The sequence below is a fragment of the Microcebus murinus genome, chromosome 16 (assembly GCF_040939455.1).
Source record: "Microcebus murinus isolate Inina chromosome 16, M.murinus_Inina_mat1.0, whole genome shotgun sequence".
Taxonomy (NCBI): domain Eukaryota; kingdom Metazoa; phylum Chordata; class Mammalia; order Primates; family Cheirogaleidae; genus Microcebus; species Microcebus murinus.
In genome coordinates this window covers 59,680,210-59,701,883 of record NC_134119.1, presented here as the reverse complement: position 1 = coordinate 59,701,883, position 21,674 = coordinate 59,680,210, and the positions used below count along the sequence as shown (strand labels likewise).

Genomic DNA, 21,674 nt, shown 5'->3' with positions numbered 1-21,674 from the left:
AATGCATCAAATATAGAGAGCTGTTTTCCATAGTAGTTGTGTCATTTTTCATTATCACTGGCAATGTATGAGGGAGTTATGGTTGCTTCAAACTCTTATACATGGGTCCTTTTAACTTCAGCCATTTTAATCCCTTTGGGTTTTAATATGCATTTTACTGATTACTAGTGAGAGAGAGGGTCTCGCTCTGTCACTCAGGCTGGAGTGCAGTGGCCTGATTAGAGCTCATTATAACCTCAAACTCCTGGGCTCAAGTGATCCTCCTAAATCTCCAAAGTAGGTATGACTATAGGCACAGGCACCATGCCCACCTAACTTTTTATTTTTTGTAGAGATGAGGTCTCATTATATTGCCAAGGCTAGTCTTGAACTCCTGGCCACAAACAGTCCTCCTCCCTTGGCCTCCCAAAGTGTTGGGATTAAGGGCATGAGCCACTGCACCTGGCCATGATGAACAACTTTTAATGTGCTTAATGGCCATTCATATACAGGTTGAGCATCCCTAATCTGTAAATTTGAAATATGAAATGCTTCAAAATTTGAAACTTTTTGAGTGCTGACATGACACCACAAGTGGAAAATTCTATATCTGACTTCTTGTGACAAATCACATATATTATTAAAAATATTGTATAAAATTACCTTCATGTTAATGTGTGTAAAGTGTGTGTAAAACTTAAATGAATGTCATGGTTAGGATTGGTTTCCGTACCCAAGGTATCTCATTATGTATCTGGAGATATTCCAAAATTCAAGAAAATGAAAAATCTAAAACACTTCTGGTTCTAGGTATTTCAGATAAGGGGTGCTCAATATGTATCTTATTTTGTGAGTGTCTATTTCAGAAATTTTGCCATCTTTAAAATCAGATTATTAATCTTTTTATTATTGAGTTTAACAGGTCTGTATACATTTTGGATACAAGCCCTTTATCAGTTTCTCCCAGTCTTTGGCTTGTCTTTTTGTTTTCTTAACTGTATTTTTGAAGAGGATTTGTTTTTACTTTTTTTTTTTTTTTTCTGAGACAGAGTTTCGCTTGTTGACCAGGCTAGAGTGAGTGCCGTGGTGTCAGCCTAGCTCACAGCAACCTCAAACTCCTGGGCTCAAGCAATCCTTCTGCCTCAGCCTCCCGAGTAGCTGGGACTACAGGCATGCGCCACCATGCCCGGCTCATTTTTTTTTTTTTTATATATATTAGTTGGCCAATTAATTTCTTTCTATTTATAGTAGAGACGGGGTCTTGCTCTTGCTCAGGCTGGTTTTGAACTCCTGACCTCAAGCAATCCACCCGCCTCAGCCTCCCAGAGTGCTAGGATTACAGGCGTGAGCCACCGCGCCCGGCTTGCTTTTACTTTTGATGAAGTCTACTTTATACTTTTTTCTTGTATGTTAGTGTTTTAGTGCTTTAGTTCTGTGATGCATTTTGAGTGAAATTCTGCTTATATTATGCAGAGGGGTTGAGGCATTTTTTTTCTAATATGGAAGTATAGCATTGATATGAGTAACGGTATATTACCAGAGTCACTTTTTGCATTGATTTATAAGAAAATGAGGGTAAAATTCTGAGAGAGATAGACCAGGATAATATTGAAGGTTTCTAGCTAGTAGATGGAAAAGAAATGTTTTAGAGAGAAGAAAAGGGCTCCTAACAAGAGAAGAGCTTGGGTATATTAGGCATAATGAAAGTAAGACAAATAAATGAAAACAGAACTTTATGATAGTGACAGTTTTCATAATCCAGAAATAATAGTACTAATATTTAAATCACTGCAATAAATCAGATTTGGAAGCAAAGATGGCTGGGTTTTTTCATCTATGTTCTTTTTGCTTCTTCATTAAGTAAATGTATGCTTTGTTGTTTAGCCTGTGTGAGACTCAACTGCAACAAGATAAAAGGTCAGAGCACTGTCTAGTTATTTTACTGTTCCAATTGGTTTAAGTCAAAAGGCCCAATTCTTAAAGGTTGATTCTATAGGTGTAATGAATAGAAGCTTTTAAAAGTCAAATAGAATCTCGGATATGTTTGTTCCCTCTTTTCTTACCCTCAATTCATACTCCACATAGACAAACACTGTCAACTCACTTAACTGTCTACTAGTGTTTATTCCCATATTTTATACAGGTATTTCACCTATTTTTGATTTATCAATTTTAGACATTATCAACATGCTAAAAGATGGGGTTCAGAAATATAATCTCCAATATCCATACTTCCCTTCCTACTTTCTGCTGGTACTAGTTATATCACTTTTTTATCATTTGTTAGCATTTACATAATTATAACATTGTAAGTGTTGTTGATTGGTAAACCAAATGATCTATTATGATTCTGTTTGGTTTCTTGTATAACTTTTGCTTTTCTTTGAGTTAATATTTGCCTCCTTTTGTTTGTTTAGTTTTTTTGTTTGTTTGTTTGTTTGAGACAGAGTCTCTCTTTGTTGCCCAGGCTAAAGTGAGTGCCGCGGTGTCAGCCTCGCTCACAGCAACCTGAAATTCCTGGGCTCAAGCAATCCTACTGCCTCAGCCTCCCCAGTAGCTGGGACTACAGGCATGCACCACCATGCCCGGCTAATTTTTTCTATATATATCAGTTGGCCAATTAATTTCTTTCTATTTATAGTAGAGATGGGGTCTCGCTCTTGTTCAGGCTGGTTTTGAACTCCTGACCTTGAGCAATCCGGCCCCCTCAGCCTCCCAGAGTGCTAGGATTACAGGCGTGAGCCACCATGCCCGGCCCCAGAAAGATTATAATCTGTATACATGGGTGGGACTTTTAAAATAATGGTCATCACTGTGTAGCAATCAGTTAGGAATATAGTTGTTTCTTTTATATGATTTCATAAGTTAGTATCTGTAGGTGTTCTCATGGTCTTCTCATTTTTTCAGAAAAAAATCCTTCCATCATCTGACACCTGGCAACCACCAGCATTCTTGGAGTTTAATAGTAGAAAGGGTTTGGGCCCCTACTATGTATAAACTTTTACCCATTCTTTTCTTTTTATTATAGTCTTCTCATTTACCTTGCCTGTCATTACATTTGGAGCCTCTCAGTTTTAGTTTGTCTGGATAATAACTTCCCATTTCCATTAGGAGAGTTGGGGACAACAGCTGCTCCATTTATAAACATCTTATGTGCCCCATCTTCCACTCTTGCCTGGTCTCTCCATTTATAGAGCCTCTCTCAAAACATCTGCATTACAAGTTACCTTGTTTCTGGCTGGCATCATCTCACTTTTTATTTAAGTTACTCAGTTCTGTTAATTTACAGTCCTCTATTTGCTTTCCTTCCAGATTTCCTAATGCTTTTTGTCTATTGGTATCTTCTTAGCCTTTTAGGTTTTCTGAGTATGTGCTTCTTTTCACCCTTTTACTGTCATTTTAATGGAGTTTCAGGAACACAAAGGAATAAATACCTTATTTAAATTTTTCTGTTCATTTTATTTTTGTCCCATCATCCTAGGCTCTTTAAATCTTATGTGTTTGTCCTTTCATCCTGTTTGTTGCCTATTCTTTATGTTTTCTCTTATCTGACTGATTTATGAAGTGTGCAACGTTACATTTATAAGCAGTAAAAAGGTGGCTCACACCTGTAATTCAGCACTTTGGGAGGCCTACGTGGGAGGTTGCTCAAGGGGAAGAGTTCAAGACCAGCCTGAGCAATATACTGCAATGTCATAATTAGCCAGGAGAAGTGGCTTGCACCTGTAGTCACAGCTAGTTGGGAGGCTGAGGTGGGACTTAAGGATGATCACTTGAGCTGTGGAAAATAAGGTTGCAGTGAAGAGTGGTCATGCCACTGCAGTCCAGCCTGGGTGACGGGAAGACCTTATCTGAAGCAAAAAAAAAGAACAGTAAAAACTACATGTACCTATGAATGTTAATTATATTTGAACTTAAGGGGTTTTTGCCTTTGTGTGTGTATGAGAGAGAGAGATGGGGTCTCACTCTATCACCTAGGCTAGAGTGCAGTGATGCAATAAATAATAGCTCACTGCAACCTAGAATTCCCAGGCTCAAGGGATCCTCCCAACTCAGCCTCCTGAGCTGGGACTACAGGTGCAGTCTACCACAACCGGCTAATGTCTAAAAAAAATTTTTTTTTTTTTTTTTTTTTTTTTGAGACAGAGTCTCACTTTGTTGCCCAGGCTAGAGTGAGTGCCGTGGCGTCAGCCTGGCTCACAGCAACCTCAATCTCCGGGGCTCAGCAATCCTCCTGCCTCAGCCTCCCGAGTAGCTGGGACTACAGGCATGCACCACCATGCCCGGCTAATTTTTTGTATATATATTTTTAGTTGGTCAATTAATTTATTTCTATTTTTGGTAGAGACGGGGTCTCGCTCAGGCTGGTTTCGAACTCCTGATCTTGAGCAATCCACCCGCCTCGGCCTCCCAAAGTGCTAGGATTAAAAAAATTTTTTAAGGTGCTCACGCCTGTAATCCTAGCACTCTGGGAGGCCGAGGCGGGCGGATTGCTTGAGGTCAGGAGTTCGAAACCAGCCTGAGCAAGAGCAAGACCCCGTCTCTACTATAAATAGAAAGAAATTAATTGGCTAACTAATATACATAGAAAAAATGAGCTGGGCATGGTGGCGCATGCCTGTAGCCCCAGCTACTCGGGAGGCTGAGGCAGGAGGATTGCTTGAGCCCAGGAGTTTGAGGTTGCTGTGAGCTAGGCTCATGCCATGGCCCTCAGTCTAGCCTGGGCGACAAAGTGAGACTCTGTCTCACAAAAAAAAAAAAAAAATTTTTTTTAGAGATCGGGTTTTATTTTGTTGCCCAGGCTATAAGCTTGCTTTTATAATGAGAGATTAGGCTTAAATAAAGAGTCTATTTTGACTTTAAAAAAAAATCTGGGCTGGGCGCGGTGGCTCACGCCTGTAATCCTAGCTCTCTGGGAGGCCGAGGCGGGCGGATCGCTCAAGGTCAGGAGTTCAAAACCAGCCTGAGCAAGAGCGAGACCCTGTCTCTACTATAAATAGAAAGAAATTAATTGGCCAACTGATATGTATATAAAAAAAAAAAAAAAAGAGTCTATTTTACAGTAAAACACTTCTGAAATTTTATTAACAATAGCGGGAAAATGTACAGATATTAGTGCTGTTATGTTAATGATAATGATAAACTAATTTATTGGATGCTTACTACATGCGAGACACTAAATATTTTATACTTATTAACTATTTTTCAATGATGATTTCTTTGTACTTTCTTTTAGAAGCCTGGGAAATTTATAAACAGATAAAGACACAACATGAAAGACTTAAGAGTTAAGTCTCATCTTCTCTGTGAAAATACAGACTAAGGAAAAAATCAGAAAACCTAGGAAACAGGAAAGTATTTCTTCTGAACATAGTCATTGATTCTTCAAAGATTGTACTTCTCTGTATGGTACTCAGTTTAAAAGAGTTTGCAACATTATTTATACTCATACATAATTTATACTTAAATATGAGAGAAGCAGTATAGGAAAGAACCCTTAAGAATATAAAGAGAATGCTATATTTCATCTCTTTTTGTAATTATCTCATCTTAGGGTAATCAATGTGAGAAGTCTTTCATCATAAATTTAACTTCTTTAGATTCTTGAGAATTAATATTGAAAAGAAACCATATGAATTTATTAAGTATGGAAAAGCTTTCATCCTTCTTACATCTCAATAGATACCAGGGAAATCTCCTAGGAGAAAATCTATGTGCATGATAGGAATGTTGGAAAGCCTTTAGCGTGAATCACATCTCCTTCAGCTTGATCAGATTCACACTAAACAGAAACCTTACGAATGCAATGAATGTAGAAAAACCTTTAGCCTGAAACAAACTTCACAGAGCATAAGAAAATGCATACCGGTGAGAAATCACATGAATGTACTGAATGTGGTAAAGTGTTCACTCGAGTCTCATCCCTTACTTTCCATTTGAGAAGTCACACAGGAGAGAAATCATATAAATATAATAAAAAATGTGGAAAAGCCTTCAGCCAGAAGGGAAGCTTCCTTTCTGGAGAGAAACCTTATGAATGTGAGAAAGCTTCTATTCAGATGCCAGCCCTTGTTACACATCAGAATAATCATACAGGAAACAAACCTTATGCATGTAAGGAATGTGGGAAGGCTTTTAATGGCAAATCATATCTCACTGAGCATGAGAAAATTCATACTGGAGAGAAACCATTTGAATGTAATCAATGTGGAAGAGCCTTCAGCCAGAAGCAATACCTCACTAAACATCAGAACATCCATAGTGGAAAGAAACCTTTTAAATGTAATGAATGTGGAAAAGCCTTCAGCCAGAAGGAAAACCTCATTATCCATCAGAGAATCCATACTGGAGAGAAACCTTATGAATGTAAGGGTTGTGGGAAAGCTTTTATTCAGAAGTCGAGCCTCATTAGACACCAGAGAAGTCATACTGGAGAGAAACCCTATACATGTAAGGAATGTGGGAAAGCCTTCAGTGGTAAATCAAATCTCACTGAGCATGAGAAAATTCATATTGGAGAGAAACCCTATAAATGTAATGAATGTGGAACAATATTCAGACAGAAACAATACCTCATTAAACATCACAACATTCATACAGGAGAGAAACCCTATGAATGTAATAAATGTGGAAAAGCCTTTTCTCGGATCACATCACTTATTGTACATGTGAGAATTCATACAGGTGATAAGCCTTATGAATGTAAGGTGTGTGGGAAAGCCTTCTGTCAAAGCTCGTCTCTTACTGTGCACATGAGAAGCCATACAGGTGAGAAACCCTATGGTTGTAATGAATGTGGGAAAGCCTTTTCTCAGTTCTCAACTCTTGCTCTGCATATGAGAATCCATACTGGTGAAAAACCTTATCAGTGTAGTGAATGTGGGAAAGCTTTCAGCCAAAAGTCACATCACATTAGACACCAGCGAATTCATACTCATTAAAGCTCTATGAATGCCTTGAATTTAGGAAAACCTTCAGCACAATTTATACTTAATAGTATTTCAGAAAATTCATTTTACATTGAAGTGACATCAATGTGGGAGATCTTTCAGCAGCAATTCAAAACTTAAAATACTGTGTGTTTAATAAGTATCATAGTATAATGAAATCTTGTACCCCAAAACTCCCACCACACACATGGACACTAAGTAGCTTGTTCCTGGAAGGCCTACCAGATGAATTAAGAAAAGAGATATAAGAGGTATAGGATTTGAAATTAAGAGACAAAGTTATTGTTATGTTTTGATACATGTATGATTTGTAAAACTATAATCATCAAAGTTGTTGAAGCAATCATAGAAAATTAAGACAAAATATTGAATCTAGAAATATATGCATACATTTATGGGGAATTGGTAACTGATAGAGGTGGTATCCCAAATTGGTGGGAAAATCATGGATAATTTAAAAAATGGTCTCAGGGCAATTGACTCCTTATATGGGAAAGTAATATTAATAGATTTCTACCATCATCATACATTCAAAAGCTTATTTCTTAAGAATTCCAAAAGTATTGAAGACTAAAATGCAAAAAGGAAAACTTTATAAAAGCTTTATAAGAGAATGTTTTTAAAACATTGGGTAGGAAAGAATTTCTGAAACATTCCAGAATACCCAGAAATTCCACTCTTGAGTACAGTAGTGCCCCCTTTTCTGTGGGGGATATGTTCCAAGACCCCTGATGAATGCCTGAAACCTGGATAGTACTGAACCTTATATATACTTTTTTTCCTATAAAGTTCAGTTTGCAAATTAGACACAGTAACAGATTAAAAACAATACTAAAAAAATATTAATAATCATAACTATATACTGTAATAAAAGTTATGTTAATCTGGTCTCAAAATACCTCATTGTGCTGTACTTACATATTTTTGGATTGCAGTTGACCATGGGTAACTGAAACTATGGAAAGTGAAGCCACGGATAAAGGGGGGGGAATTATTGTATATATACCCAAGAAACTGACACATATATACAGGGAATCATGTTCTAGTCAGTAGCTGTGTAATTCATTGCAGCATGAGTTATAGTAGCCAAAAGTTGGGACACAGATGCCTGTCACTTGTGAAATAGATGAATAAAATACGGTATAGTAACAGTAGAATACTCTAGCAGTTAAGTACAACAAATTAAGTCTATATGTATTAAAAGAGAAAGATATAAGAAATCATGTAGAGTGAAGAAAAATGAAGTGATGAACATATTGTAATGATATCTATGTCAATTTGTATAAAATCAACACTAACCAACTCTAATCCTAAACATTGCTTATGGATAAATTTTTATGTAAAACTATAAAGAATGGGTTGGAAAGATACACAGTTCCCAAAAGTGGTACTGCTAGGAAGAAGGGCGGTAGAAGGGAAATGTGATCAAACATGGTAATTAAAGCATACTTCAGTTTTGTATCTATTTAAATACCAATTTCTTATTCAAAAGAAATAAAGATCCCAAGTAAATGTAAAAAAATATTAATTCTGGCTTGTAGTAATATATATGTTCATTCTATTTGTGCTATTTCTTAAACTTCTGAAAAGTAAGGTACATATAGGAGTAAGGAAGCTATACACAAAATATATATTATATTGGACTTAAATTCCCAGTCAGATGCTAATATCTTACAGAAAATATTTTTAAAATTTTACTTTAAAATATGAAGTAATTTGTAATTGGTTGACAACTTACCAAATGCAGCTAGTTATATTTATTCTTGTGTGTCACATTACTGATCTGTGCATACTCAAAAGTTATAGCATGATTTGCAACAGGTTGGTTGGGTAGCATACACTTAAGGATCGTATCATTAAATAGTATGTACACATACTTGGACACAATTAGTTTTTACTGAAACCTTTATCAGAAGTTTTAATACTCTGCATAACCATTATTGGCACTAGAAATTAGACATTTTTAGAGAGAGAGACAACAGTCTCATTCTATTGCCCAGGCTGGAGTGCAGTGGTGTGATCATGGCTCACTGCACCCTCAAACTCCTGGCTCAAGCAATTCTCCAGCCCGCCACGTAGCTGGGGCTACAGGCATGTGCCACCATACCTGTCTAATTAAATATATATATATAGAGAGAGAGAGAGATAGGGTCTCACTATGTTGCCCAGGCTGGTCTCAAGCTCCTGGCCTCAAGCATCCCTCCTACCTCAGCTTCCCAAACTGCTCGGATTAGAGGTATGAGCTACCATGCCCAGCCAGAAATTAGACATTTAAAAAATGAAACCATGTCACCCTTAAAATTTTCTAAGAACCATTGAAGAAAACATCAACTTCTAGATTTCAGCTTCAGTTTTAACCTGCAGACTAATTTTCTCTATTGTCAGGCATACCCAATCGATCCCCACTTCCCTGTTTGCTCACTTGGGTAAAATTGTTATAAAAAGGGAGATCTCAGACCTAAACAGTATTCTGTTATTTGGAGCATATCTTTGTGAGAATGTTTATTTTATTTCTTTGCACAGTAACTTGATATAGAGAAAGCTGTTAAAGCTTTTTTTGAATAGTGATAAAGATGAATATACAGCCTTTCAATCTTAGACATTTTAAATATATTTTCTTGTAAACTCAAAATTACAGAATGCTAATATAAGTATAGCACTGCTTGTTATTAGCATTTTTGAAGATTGGTCTTGAGATAAGATTGATTTTTCTGAGGCAATATGCTCAAATAATATACATGTATATTCACATGAATCTAAACTATCCTATTTTCTTCCATTCCTCATGTTGCACTACTTAAAACATTCTTTCATTAAGTAGTTTGCCCATGTACTCATGCAGATTTGAAGTGACCAGAGCAACCAGGACTCTAATTCAGACCAAACTAGGAAGACTACATTTTGGTGCCTTGAGTTGGCTGGTGTCCTGGACCCAGCAACAAGAACGATTATGATGGCCAGATAGAGTAAAAATGAGCAATTGCTACATAGTATTCTCTGATATTGTATACTATAAGTTTATTCAGCCATCCCACCATTGATTCACTTATTGCTCATTTGCCACCATAAACAATATTACAATAAACAATATAATCAGCCCTTAAATTTCAGGTGTCTTTATTTCTGTGGGGTAGATTACATGGAAGAGATTGCTGGATCAAAGAAAATATGCTACTTTAAATTTTTTAAAATGTTAGAGTCATTTCCAAAAAGATAGCATATCCTCTTGCTGTACAATACATCGCATGATACTACTTAAATTTATTCTTCTTTGATGAGCATAAGCCCAACTTGCTTCTAGATTTGCTTGTTTGTGAATTTTCCTATTCTTGGCCCATTTTCCTGTAGAAGTATATCTTTTTGCCATTTTAAAGACCTTAGGTATTCTAATTTTGTCATAAAAATGATTTTTGCCTAAAATGTTTTTTACTTTCTATGTAACCAAATAGATCTTAATTTATTCTAAACTTCTGGATTGGTTAAGAAAATCTCTTTAATCTAGATTGCACATGTAATTTTTAAATTTTTCTTGCAGATTGTTGTTTCCTTTTTCAATGTGTAAATATTAATCTAGAATTTTAATTTTTAATGTCATATAAAATAAGGGTTCACTTATTTTCTTCCAAATGGGTTTCCAATTATACAAGCACAATTTGTTAAAATAATTCTGTTCAGCAGCCAGTCACACAGCTCTGACACAAATTGCCATGTCCACCAATATCAATCACAGTTTTCGATGGGCAATCAAACAAGCAATGGAGTAGGCTTTAACCTAGCATTCAGTTTATTAGCTTTGCCAGAGCAAGAAAACACTTTCATAGCATTTTCATCAGTCCTGCAACTGCCCAAGCAAGCACAGCTTACAGGGGCCCAGCACTGTGCAGGGGAGAAGAGCTCAAAATGAGTGTGGTTCATCTCAGCACTGGGAAAAATTAACATTCTTATTCAGGACATGTTTCAATAGTCCAGCTGCATCTTCTAGGGTAAACGTCACATAAAGCAGTTAGTTGTAAGAGATGCAGTTGATACTTAAGCACAGGGAAACCAAAGTCCTTGGTTTCTCAAGACTTAAAATACCTTAGGGACATGGGCTATCTATGTCTATGTGCAAATTCACAGCGCTCTCCATTCTGGTGCAGGCTACAAATGAGGGGTTTACAATGGTATACTTGAAGGAAACTGTGGTATCAAAGCAATCCAAGGTCACCTTTCCTGACATGGGTCAATAGGAAAGGACTGCTCTTAATCCTTTACTGATACCATCCTTTTCCTATTCCACTGAAACTTTCCCATGTAATCCTTTACCCATATGATCCCTTCCTCATTCAACTGAAACTGCCATGTATTAAATTTTCATTTGTGCCAAGATCTTTTCCAATATTGTTTCACTAATGTTTTTCTATTCCTTCACTAATTTTAATAACATTAATTTTACATTACCCTTATTGTATTCATATTTTGATGTTTCATAATAAAATCTCCCTTGGTGTTTTTTCAGTTTTACTGGCTAATCTAAGTTAATTTTCTTTCTATATAAATGAATATAGTTTTCTCAAATTATAAAACCCTTTAGTATTCTAATTACATTTAATTATTTACATTTATTTTGGGAGAATTGACATTTATATTAAGTCTTTTTGTTCCAAAACAGAATGCCATTGCATTTGTTCAAATTATGCTTCATGTCCTTTGGCATTAAGATTCTGAACAAAATAATTTGAAAAGTATTCCTGCTTGATGCCATTATATACAAGAAAGTTTTGTTCAGTAAATAAGAAATATGCCCCTCCTGCTTCACCTCCACCACAGTCAGTTACATATGAGATACTTACCAGATATTTATTATGTGCTCCCAATGGAAGTCAATCATAATTCTGAAAGACATAGTCCCAAGCACCATAATCCCAAATGTTGAAATCCCAAAAGATTGGAATCCCTAAAGTCTAATATTCCCCAAATCACAATCCCAAAGATCAAAATCTCCAAAATATAATTCTAGAAAAATAATTTTAGAAATTCTTTAAGAGAGGGCCGGGTGTGGTGGCTCACGCCTGTAATCCTAGCTCTCTGGAAGGCTGAGGTGGGCGGATCACTCAAGGTCAGGAGTTCAAAACCAGCCTGAGCAAAAGCGAGACCCTGTCTCTACTATAAATAGAAAAATTAATTGGCCAACTTATATAGAAAAAATTAGCCCGGCATGGTGGTGCATGCCTGTAGTCCCAGCTACTCGGGAGGCTGGGGGAGGATTGCTTGAGCCCAGGAGTTTGAGGTTGCTGTGAGCTATGCTGACGCCAGGGCACTCAGCATAGCCCAGGCAACAAAGTGAGATTGTCTCAAAAAAAAAAAAAAATTCTTTAAAAGATATTTACATTTTTAAAGGGAGACTTATTTGAGAAGCAAAAACAGGACAGAACATTTCATGAGCCACTTACTAAAATAGGTAGTAATAACTATACATATTTTTGTAAGCATAAACACTCAGGTATACTTGTGACAGTCACAGTATGAGCAGATGAACTTTATTCTTAAATAGCTAAAAAAGGAAAATGTATAAACTCATATCACTATGCTTGATAATTGTGTGCACTCAGCTTTATAACTATAGTAATCTGAAATACCATGTTGAAAAAATATTAATCAAAAACTGCAATGGGTCACCAGTGCATATGCAACTGCCCAAACATCTGAGATCTTGAGAATCTTTCACAAGTGCATACATAAAAAAGAAAAAAACTCTTCATTTACTGAGGAAGTTTCAACATTTTTACTTACACACACAATACTTACACACCAAGCCAAAGTTGTGATAATGAACTTTCATGGAGTCAAATTTGCAAAAATTGCATAAAATGAATTAGATCTAAAAGTCTCTACACAATTTATATGTCCAGTACTGGAAATGATCTGAACATAAAATGCATAGTGAATTGTAAAAATAGTGCTGACAGTTTAAATAGTGAAAAAAAGCATTTAAAAATCCCAAACCAATGACAGGAATGCTTATAGCTCTGACTAAAGCATTATAAAAGCTATCCATGTAACAAAAGCATCTGTACTTAATATTTTGAAATTAAAAAAAATTAAGAAACCAAAAAAACTAAAAAGAAAATTTAACATATGAAAAAATGTATTACAGGAATAAATTGTGGACAATTGCACAAAGGTAATCCATAAGAGCTGCCTGACATTCACAATTATTCACTATATTTTGAAGTCTTATATCACAATGAATAGCTGCTTTCTTGTTCAGGACATGGCTCTCATTAGAAACACATTCAATTTCATTTTCAATGTGGTACTACTGTTTTGAAATTCTATGAATTGTTATAGAGTAACATGAATAATCCCTATTAAATTTTCCCATCATCTGTGCCATGCTTCTATGTTGTTTTGCATACGCAGAAATCCATTCCTGTGCACTCATATACAGACCACAAATTTGGTGGAAACACTGGTGATTGAACAGCAAACTGTTGCATAAATGTATTCTTATCCTACCATCCACATAATTATTTTCAAACCAGTCAGTAGCTTGGCTAGCTTCTTCAGACAAATGTAGCTTTAATTCATTAAAATTAAAAGTCCTTCATTATCGGTAATTACATTAAGTGAACATTCATTCAGCTCTTTGATCAAAAGACAGAGGTTGGCAAACTAGATTTTTTAAATGATACAAATATATACTGTGTGCCAGAGAATCACTTTAGCTCTAAAGACACAAATAGGTTGAAAGTGAAAGAACAGAAAAAAGATATCCCTGTGCAACATTATGGACAATTGCACAATCAATAGGGCCTGTCTCTTATTTTTTTATTTATTTATTTATTTTTTTTTGAGACAGAGTCTCGCTTTGTTGCCCAGGCTAGAGTGAGTGCCATGGCGTCAGCCTAGCTCACAGCAACCTCAAACTCCTGGGCTCGAGTGATCCTTCTGCCTCAGCCTCCCGAGTAGCTGGGACTACAGGCATGCGCCACTATGCCCGGCTAATTTTTTATATATATATATCAGTTGGCCAATTAATTTCTTTCTGTTTATAGTAGAGATGGGGTCTCGCTCTTGCTCAGGCTGGTTTTGAACTCCTGACCTTGAGCAATCCGCCCGCCTCGGCCTCCCAAGAGCTAGGATTACAGGCGTGAGCCACAGCGCCCGGCCAGGGCCTGTCTCTTATAATCATTCTGCTTTCTAGGTCTCTGGGCCTGTCATAGGAGAGAGCAGCCTCAAAGATTTCTGAAATGCTTTCAGGGACTTTTTCCCATTGTTCTATTAGCACTTGACTCCCCTTTGTGCTAATATCTCTAGCAAGTAAGGGCTCAGCTGCACCTGAAAAATGCACTTTCCTTCTCTATCACATGGCCAGGCAGCGAATTTTCCAAAATTTTACACTCTGCTTTTCTTCTAATTATAAATTCCACCTTTAGGTCACTCTTTTGCTGCTGCATTTGATTCTGCAACTGATGACATTGTGATTGCTCTGATGCATGGAGCCAGGTCCACTCAGTACCAGCCATCCAGCAGGAACCTTAGCATCACCCCTGCCAGGCCACTGAGGGAATACATGCTCTCCTGTGTCAAGCCCTGTGACTAGGGGTTCAGCGAGAAGGAGCCTCAGATACCATAGGCCCTACTTGGGAAGCCTCAGACAACTGCCTCAGTGAGTCCTAGGTGTTGAGGGAGAACCTTGGCCTTTCCCAAACTTCTTGAACCACCACTGCACTGTATGTTCATTAGCAGTACCTGGGCCAGATGTGTTGTTGCTGTTGTGAGTTGTCTCTGCTGCTTTACGACCCATTTTGAACTCGAATAAGAAAATCGTTCAAATCTGCTTTCTGTCTAACATCATTTCCATAGTCTAAGATAAATATTTTAAAAAATAGCAAGTAATAAGTCAGTAGCAAAAAAACATAAAGTGAGAAATGTGCATTAAAATTATGTATAACAGAACGAGGCGAGGGAGCTGGTTGGTGGCCGCGGCCATGCAGACGCAGAGATGCAGGTCTTTGTGAAGACCCTGATGGGGAAGACCATCACCCTTGAGGTCGAGCCCAGTGACACCATCGAGAATGTCAAATCCAAGACAAGGAGGGCATCCCACCTGACCAGCAGCGTCTGATATTTGGGGGCAAACAGCTGGAGGATGGCCACACTCTTTCGGATTACAACATCCAGAAAGAGTCCACCCTGCACCTGGTGCTTCGTCTGAGAGGTGGCATCATCGAGCCTTCCCTCCGCCAGCTCGCCCAGAAGTACAACTGCGACAAGATGATCTGCCGCAAGTGTTACGCTTGCCTGCAACCCCGTGCTGTCGACTGCCTTAAGAAGAAGTGCGGCCACACCAACAACCTGCGCCCCAAGAAGAAGGTCAAATGAGGCCCCTCCACGGGCTCCTCCTCCTTTCCCCACAGGGCAGCCTCCTGCCCTAGCCCCGTGGCCCTAATAAAGTTTCCCTTTAGTTGACTGAAGCAGTAAAAAAAAAAAAATTATGTATAACATAACCACATTTATTTAAAAATGTATTCCAATATTAAAGGGCAAATTTCAACAATGCTAAAACTGCAATTACTTTTGCACCAACCTAAGAGTTAAAATGTAAATTCCTCTCCCAGTTATATATACATTTAATACAATTCAATCATTCAACAGTATTTTTTGTAGATATGAACAAGCTGATTCAAAAACATGGAAAGATAAGGGAACCAGAATAGTCACACAAATGTGAAAAAATAAAGCTATATAACACAAACTGATTTTAAGACTTATTGTACATCTACAGTAATCAAGACTGAGTTGTATTAGTGCAGAAATACATAGATAGATACAGGAATACACAGACAGATAAAAAGAACAAATTAGAATCCAGAAGTGGACCCACATAAATATGATCAACTGATTTTCGACAAAGATGCAAAAACAATTCAATATAGAAAGGATAGTCTTTTCAATAAAATGATGGTGTAATAATTAGACAACCTTATGCAAAAAAAGAATCTGATATCTAATACAAAAATAAGCCTTACATTTTATACAAAATTTAACTCAACATGGATCACTAAATATGAAATGTAAAACTACAAAACTTTTAGAGAAAAACATAGGAGAGAGCTTCTTTATCTGGGGTTAGGCAAATTAGATAATCATATTGAAAACTCTTAAATGACTAAAATGGGTAAATTTTATTATATGTAAACTATACCTCAATAATGTTGACATTTTAAAAGTACACAAAGAAGGTGGCTAAAAAATAATCCATAAAAATGCAGCTGGTCTCTCAACCTTCTCACCAAGGTGATTATCACAATATTACTCTGGGAGGATATAGGATATTATTATCTAGAGAAATTTAATCAGAAAAGCAACTGACTTGAGGATAATAATTCAGGCAGATGGTATAAGAAAATAGGACAAAGTTCTTTTTCTAGCCCCTTCCCGCTAATTAACAACTTTTTAGTTCATATTAAATTTGAATGAACATCTAGGTATCACTAAATAATTCAGGAACACCTTGAACCTAAAAATTAGATCTATAAAGCAAGGACCAGAAAAGGTCCAAACAAACTACTGCAGAGAGCCAACAGCAAATACTATAGCAATGAAGCAATGAAACTATTATAATAAGGTCTTATAAAGAAGTGTGTTTTTGAAAGTCATCAGTATAAAAGAAGGCTTAAAAGAAAAAGTTAGATAAATTTTCCAGAATGTAGAAAAATAAAACATTAAGAAAAAATAGAAAATTAGAGAATAAATAAATCCAAAGTGCTTCAACAATTGCCCACCTCACTGCCCCTCATCCTCCACCATGCATAAAGAAGTTAGTAGCTCAGAACAATACCAGCCCTTTGCAATTTCGGAAACTCCTCTCAGCCACTGCAAACTCGTCACAGGTGTTGTGATTCCCCGCTTCAGCCTCCCCAATCACGTCGTCTCCACCTCTCCTAACTCCCTGACCAGCTTCGGTCTCACCACCTCAGGTTCCACAACCCCTCTGCACTGAGGAACATCAAGACAAACGCGCCCCGGAACAAAGGCCAAAACTGCAACCCAGGAAATCTGCGCCTGCACACTGTTCGGGTGCACTAACTCCTAAAATCTCCGGAATTTGGCCAAGCGCAGGTTTCTCTGTGAGAGGAACTAAGATCACTTTTGAGCGGTCCACCAACCGTTTTCCCTGCTCCGAACTACATTCCCCACAAAGATCAGGGACAAACGGTCTTCCCAGGCAAACTTCCTCCCTTCTTCCCGAGGCTGGGGATAGTAGGGCAGGTCCGGGAAGTAAGCCCATCTCAAACGCATCGTCCGAGCGGCCTTCCTTGGGAGCCATGGCCTAAGCCTGTGCTGGGGCTCCGTGAGGCAACCGGGGCGCGGTTCGATAAGGGACGCGAGCCTTTCGGCAGGGCAGCAACTAAGCGCTGAGAGGAATCCTGACGATCATCCGCCATCTTGCCCGCCCCGGCGTTTCCCAGAGGACGCCTCGGCATGACCGCGCTTCTCGCGGGAATTCAGCCTCAAAGTCACGCGCCGGCGGGACCCTCAGGACTTCGCCGGCAACTACTCCTGCGCGGTGGAGGGCTCTTCTGCTTTGGGAGCTTGGAAGGCCTGAGGTGAGGAGGCCCGGGGGAGGGCGGGGCCGGAGGCTGAGCCTCGGCTTTGTGCGGCGGCGGAGGTGAGACTGAAATTGTGTGGTTGTGGCTGTGTGGCGGTCTGTGGTGAAAGATCGCGCGTTTCTGACAGGCTGTTCGCGTGATGGGTGTGTGATTCTAACGACAACACTGCATGCAGCGCAGTCTGGGAGTCCGCGACTGCCGGTGTGACCGGGTGAGAGCCTGTGGGTGTGTGTGTGTGTGTGTGTGTGAGATTGAGGCCGGGGTCAGTGTTGTGGGTGCGGGTGTGGGGAGCCTGTGACTGGTTGGTTGGGTTTTATCGAGTTTGTCCCCAGAGTGGTGTGTGAGTGTGTGATAGCGTGACCGTGCGCAGCAGAGTACAGGTTGGGGATACCCGTGAGTACTGTTTGCATCTCTGTGTGTCTGTGGTTAGTGTGTGATTGTGACCAGGTGCAGGTGTGCGGTGCCTGTGCCAGTGTGGTTGTGACTGAGTGTCCCCTTGGTGAATGTGGTTTTATGCTTATGTGACCTTTTGAGGCCCTGGATGTGTGGCCCTGTTGGTGTGGGTCGCCTGTAGCTGAATGTCCCTATGGTGGGTGTGTAATTAGGTTTGTGCAATCAAATAAGTATGTGAGGTTATTTACTTATATATACCTCTCTAGGCATTATTCTCTAGTTTTTCCCTGTTTTGAAACTTTATACTAATGCCGTCATACAGTCTTTTGTCGTTTATTTGTGCAACTGTTTGTGAGAATCATCCATATTAGTTATATTTCAGTTCATTGTTTCTTTGCTCTATTCTAGCCTTTCAAGTATGCCACAAATATTCATCACTTCTAGTGATAGACATGTGAGTTATTTCTAGTTCTTGATTTTATAAACAATGCTACTACAAACATTCTTTTACATAGGGTACACATGTTTATTTACCAATGGAATTGCTGAGTTATATTTCTTCTATTTTACTAAATACTGTCAAAATACATACTAAAGTGGGTGCACAAATTTGTATTTACACAACATTTGAAATATCTTATTGCTCCATATCCCTACCAAAACATGGTTCCAATAGTTTTTTTAATATGTATATATAAAGTGCACAAATCTTAAGTATACAGTTGTAACAGTCTCTTAGATCAATATAAAGAACTTTGCCATGACCCCAGATTATTGTCTCATGATCTTTTTCAGTCATTTCTCCCCCACAATCTATTCAGAATTCTGTCACCATTAATTACCTATTCTTGAACTTCAAGTATATATGGAATTATATAGCATGTACTCTTTTATGCCCGGTTTCTTTTGCTCCACATTATGTTCATGAAATTCACCTATGTTGTTAAATGTAATTAGTTCTCATTACATTTAAGATATATTGCAATATATTAATTGATTGTACTGTTAATGGATATTTGTGTAGTTTCCAAGTTGGGACTATTATAAATTATGCTGCTGCTATGAATATTCTACTGTGCTTTTGGTGATTATATGCATGTTTTTCTCTTAGGTAAATACTTACACGTGGAATTAATTGCTAGACCATAGGGTAGGCATATGTTTAATACTATCAATTTTTTGGCTGGGTGTGGGCAGGAGGATCGCTCAAGGTCAGGAGTTTGAAACCAGCCTGAGCAAGAGCAAGACCCCCCATCTCTACTAAAAACAGAAATTAATTGGCCAACTAAAAATATATAGAAAAAATTAGCCAGGGATGGTGGTACATGCCTGTAGTCCCAGCTACTCAGGACCCTGAGGCAGTAGGATCACTTGAGCCCAGGAGTTTGAGGTTGCTGTGAGCTAGGCTGACATCACAGCACTCTATCTGACCAATGAGTAGTACATATGGTATATCTCTACATTTTTAAGATCTTTAATTTCTCTCACCAATTTCTTATGGTTTACAGTGCGCATCTTTTGCTAGATTTATACCTGGGTATTTGATGTTTATTGTTGAACCTTTACATAGTATTTAAAGTTTTTTATTTTCTAGTGTATTGTTGCTAGAAGTACAATTGATTTTTGTATATTGTCCCTCTATCAGACCATTTTGTTTACTTCACTTGCTAATTATAAGAATTTATAGATTATTTAGTATTTGCTGTTTGTATAACTTATCATCTGTGAATAACCACAGTTTTATTTCTTCCTTTCCAATCTTTATGCCTTTTATTCCGTTCTAATCTTATGTATTTTATAAGAAATAATACATATTATTCTTTTTTTCCTGAATTCAGAAAGTTTTCAGTGTTTCAACATTAAGTATAATATTAGCTATAGTATTTTGATTTTTTTCCTACTTACAAGTTAATAAATTAGGCTGTTTCACAAGTGCTGGCAGGAAACATGAGACTCTTGGATCAGAGACAAAGACTTTATTACTCATGGCACAGCAAGCAGCATGGGCATTAGTTTTTATCAGTTCCTCTTTCCATCACCTCCTATGGGGACAACATGAGGGCCCACATGGATGCTATTCATGCAGTTCCTCATAGCCACTGACAAACACTAAGCCTAGAGAATCCATTACTTTTATAGAAAGCAGTAAGCAAGCCTGCTGTTTGTGCAGAACAGATGTTATCTTATCTCTCAAGGTTATCAGCTGCATAAATAATTTGGAGAAATGACCCAGGTAAAGAGTAGTTAGAGCCTTACTTTCTTGGCACACCCAGCAAGATGTATAAGAGTGTGAGAGACCTATGGTGAACTGTCTCCCAACAATAGGTATTTCATAGATACCATTTATCAAGTTGAGGAAGTTCTATTTCTTATTTGCTAAGACATTTTTACATTAATGAGGGCTGAATTTAATCAAGAGAGGAGCAGATCTCCTAGATGTAAGAATTCAGCCTGGGACGTTGCCCTCCATGGGAAAAGATGAGGAGTGTTGGGAAAGCAATATGCCTAATATGGAGTTATTGAAGAGGGAATGTTTCATTACATTCTGCTTGGAAGGTACAGCACTTGAGGACATCCCTTTAACCAGAGGAAGGCCAGGAAGAGACACCAGAAGGGGGAGCTTAAAATGAGGAGTGTAGAAGAAACTATTTCCAAGTCTTTCTGGATTATTTTTGATTCTTTAGTATTTAGCACAATGCCTGGCTATTATATGTGATAGAGTGGTTGATAAAAAGAATACTAAGAGCTTAATATGTAGTAATAATAATAATATTAATGTGTGCACTTAGATTTTAAAGAAGAGACCTTTTTTTATTACCTTGGTTTTCATTTCCTGGAATATGTATGCTCCCAGGGAAATGCAATGAGTGTCTAGGAGTAGGGGAAGCCATTAGAGAATTGGTAACATGGCGCTGCTTGCTGTGTAGTCAGTTTTACATGAAACAATTGATAAATTGTTTAATGATCAAGGAGCTTTGTGCATACACAAAAATGTTCACTGCTCTTTATAGTCTGTATAATGTTCAGTTTATAAGTTCTTATATATAATAAAAAACCAAAATGTTCTTAAACATTTAAACACTGATCACTAATTCAGTTACTCTCCTTAAGCAATTTAGATTTCTATTAGTATTTTAGTATAACTTATTCTTTTGGACACTTTAAACATCTTCAAGTGAAGGTGTTTATAAAGAATACATATAATTGTTACAAGTTTTATTACTATCCTTGTGGTCAAAAGCTACTCTAAAGCATCGGTCATGTGAGTTTAGTCCATTTCTACATTTTTATTCTTGTTGTTACTGTTATGCTGATTTTAGTATCTTCCTAAGGTTTCAATATTATTATTTTGTTTGATTTTCTGAGTTTCAGTTATCTTAAGCCAAAACCTGTTAAACCCAAAATTCTTCTCAAACTAGGCAGGATAGGTGTTTCTTGGTCAGCACTTGGGACCTGATCATACAGTCCAGGCACATTGAAAACTGTTTTTACTAAGGTATATCCAAACTTCAAATGTATATAATCTTTCAGCAATTATACTTTTAGGAATTAATCATTCAGAATTTGTAAATAAGTAAAATAATGTATGCACAAGGATATTTATTACAGCATTGTTTGTTATAGTGAAAGACTAGAAACAACTCAAATGATCGTAGGCCTCTGATTAGCTGAATAAATTAAGGTATATCCGGCCGGGCATGGTGGCTCACGCCTGTAATCCTAGCACTCTGAGAGGCCCAGGCGGACGGATGGC

General features: G+C 37.7%; 2 protein-coding genes and 1 pseudogene across 2 annotated transcripts in view; all 3 read left to right on the top strand.

Moving 5' to 3' along the window:
* Window positions 1-5,258, top strand: part of ZNF529 (zinc finger protein 529) — a 53,055-nt gene extending 47,797 nt beyond the window's left edge. Inside the window, exon 9 of the mRNA XM_075993038.1 lies at window positions 5,216-5,258. The gene's annotated coding sequence lies outside the window, so the exon portion shown is untranslated. The remainder of the gene's footprint in view (window positions 1-5,215) is intronic.
* Window positions 5,259-5,378: 120 nt separating this feature from the next.
* ZNF260 (zinc finger protein 260) lies at window positions 5,379-11,428 on the top strand. Its single transcript, XM_075993042.1, has one exon. It carries the CDS (start codon window positions 5,838-5,840, stop codon window positions 6,918-6,920), a length of 1,083 nt encoding a protein of 360 aa, XP_075849157.1. The 5' UTR covers window positions 5,379-5,837; the 3' UTR covers window positions 6,921-11,428.
* Window positions 11,429-14,099: 2,671 nt separating this feature from the next.
* Window positions 14,100-15,297, top strand: LOC142861084 (ubiquitin-ribosomal protein eL40 fusion protein pseudogene; annotated as a pseudogene).
* The last annotated feature ends 6,377 nt before the right edge of the window (window positions 15,298-21,674 follow it).

Coding starts and splice junctions, on each gene's coding strand:
- ZNF260 (XM_075993042.1), top strand. CDS start 5,838: ATGCATACCGGTGAGAAATCACATGAATGTACTGAATGTGGTAAAGTG.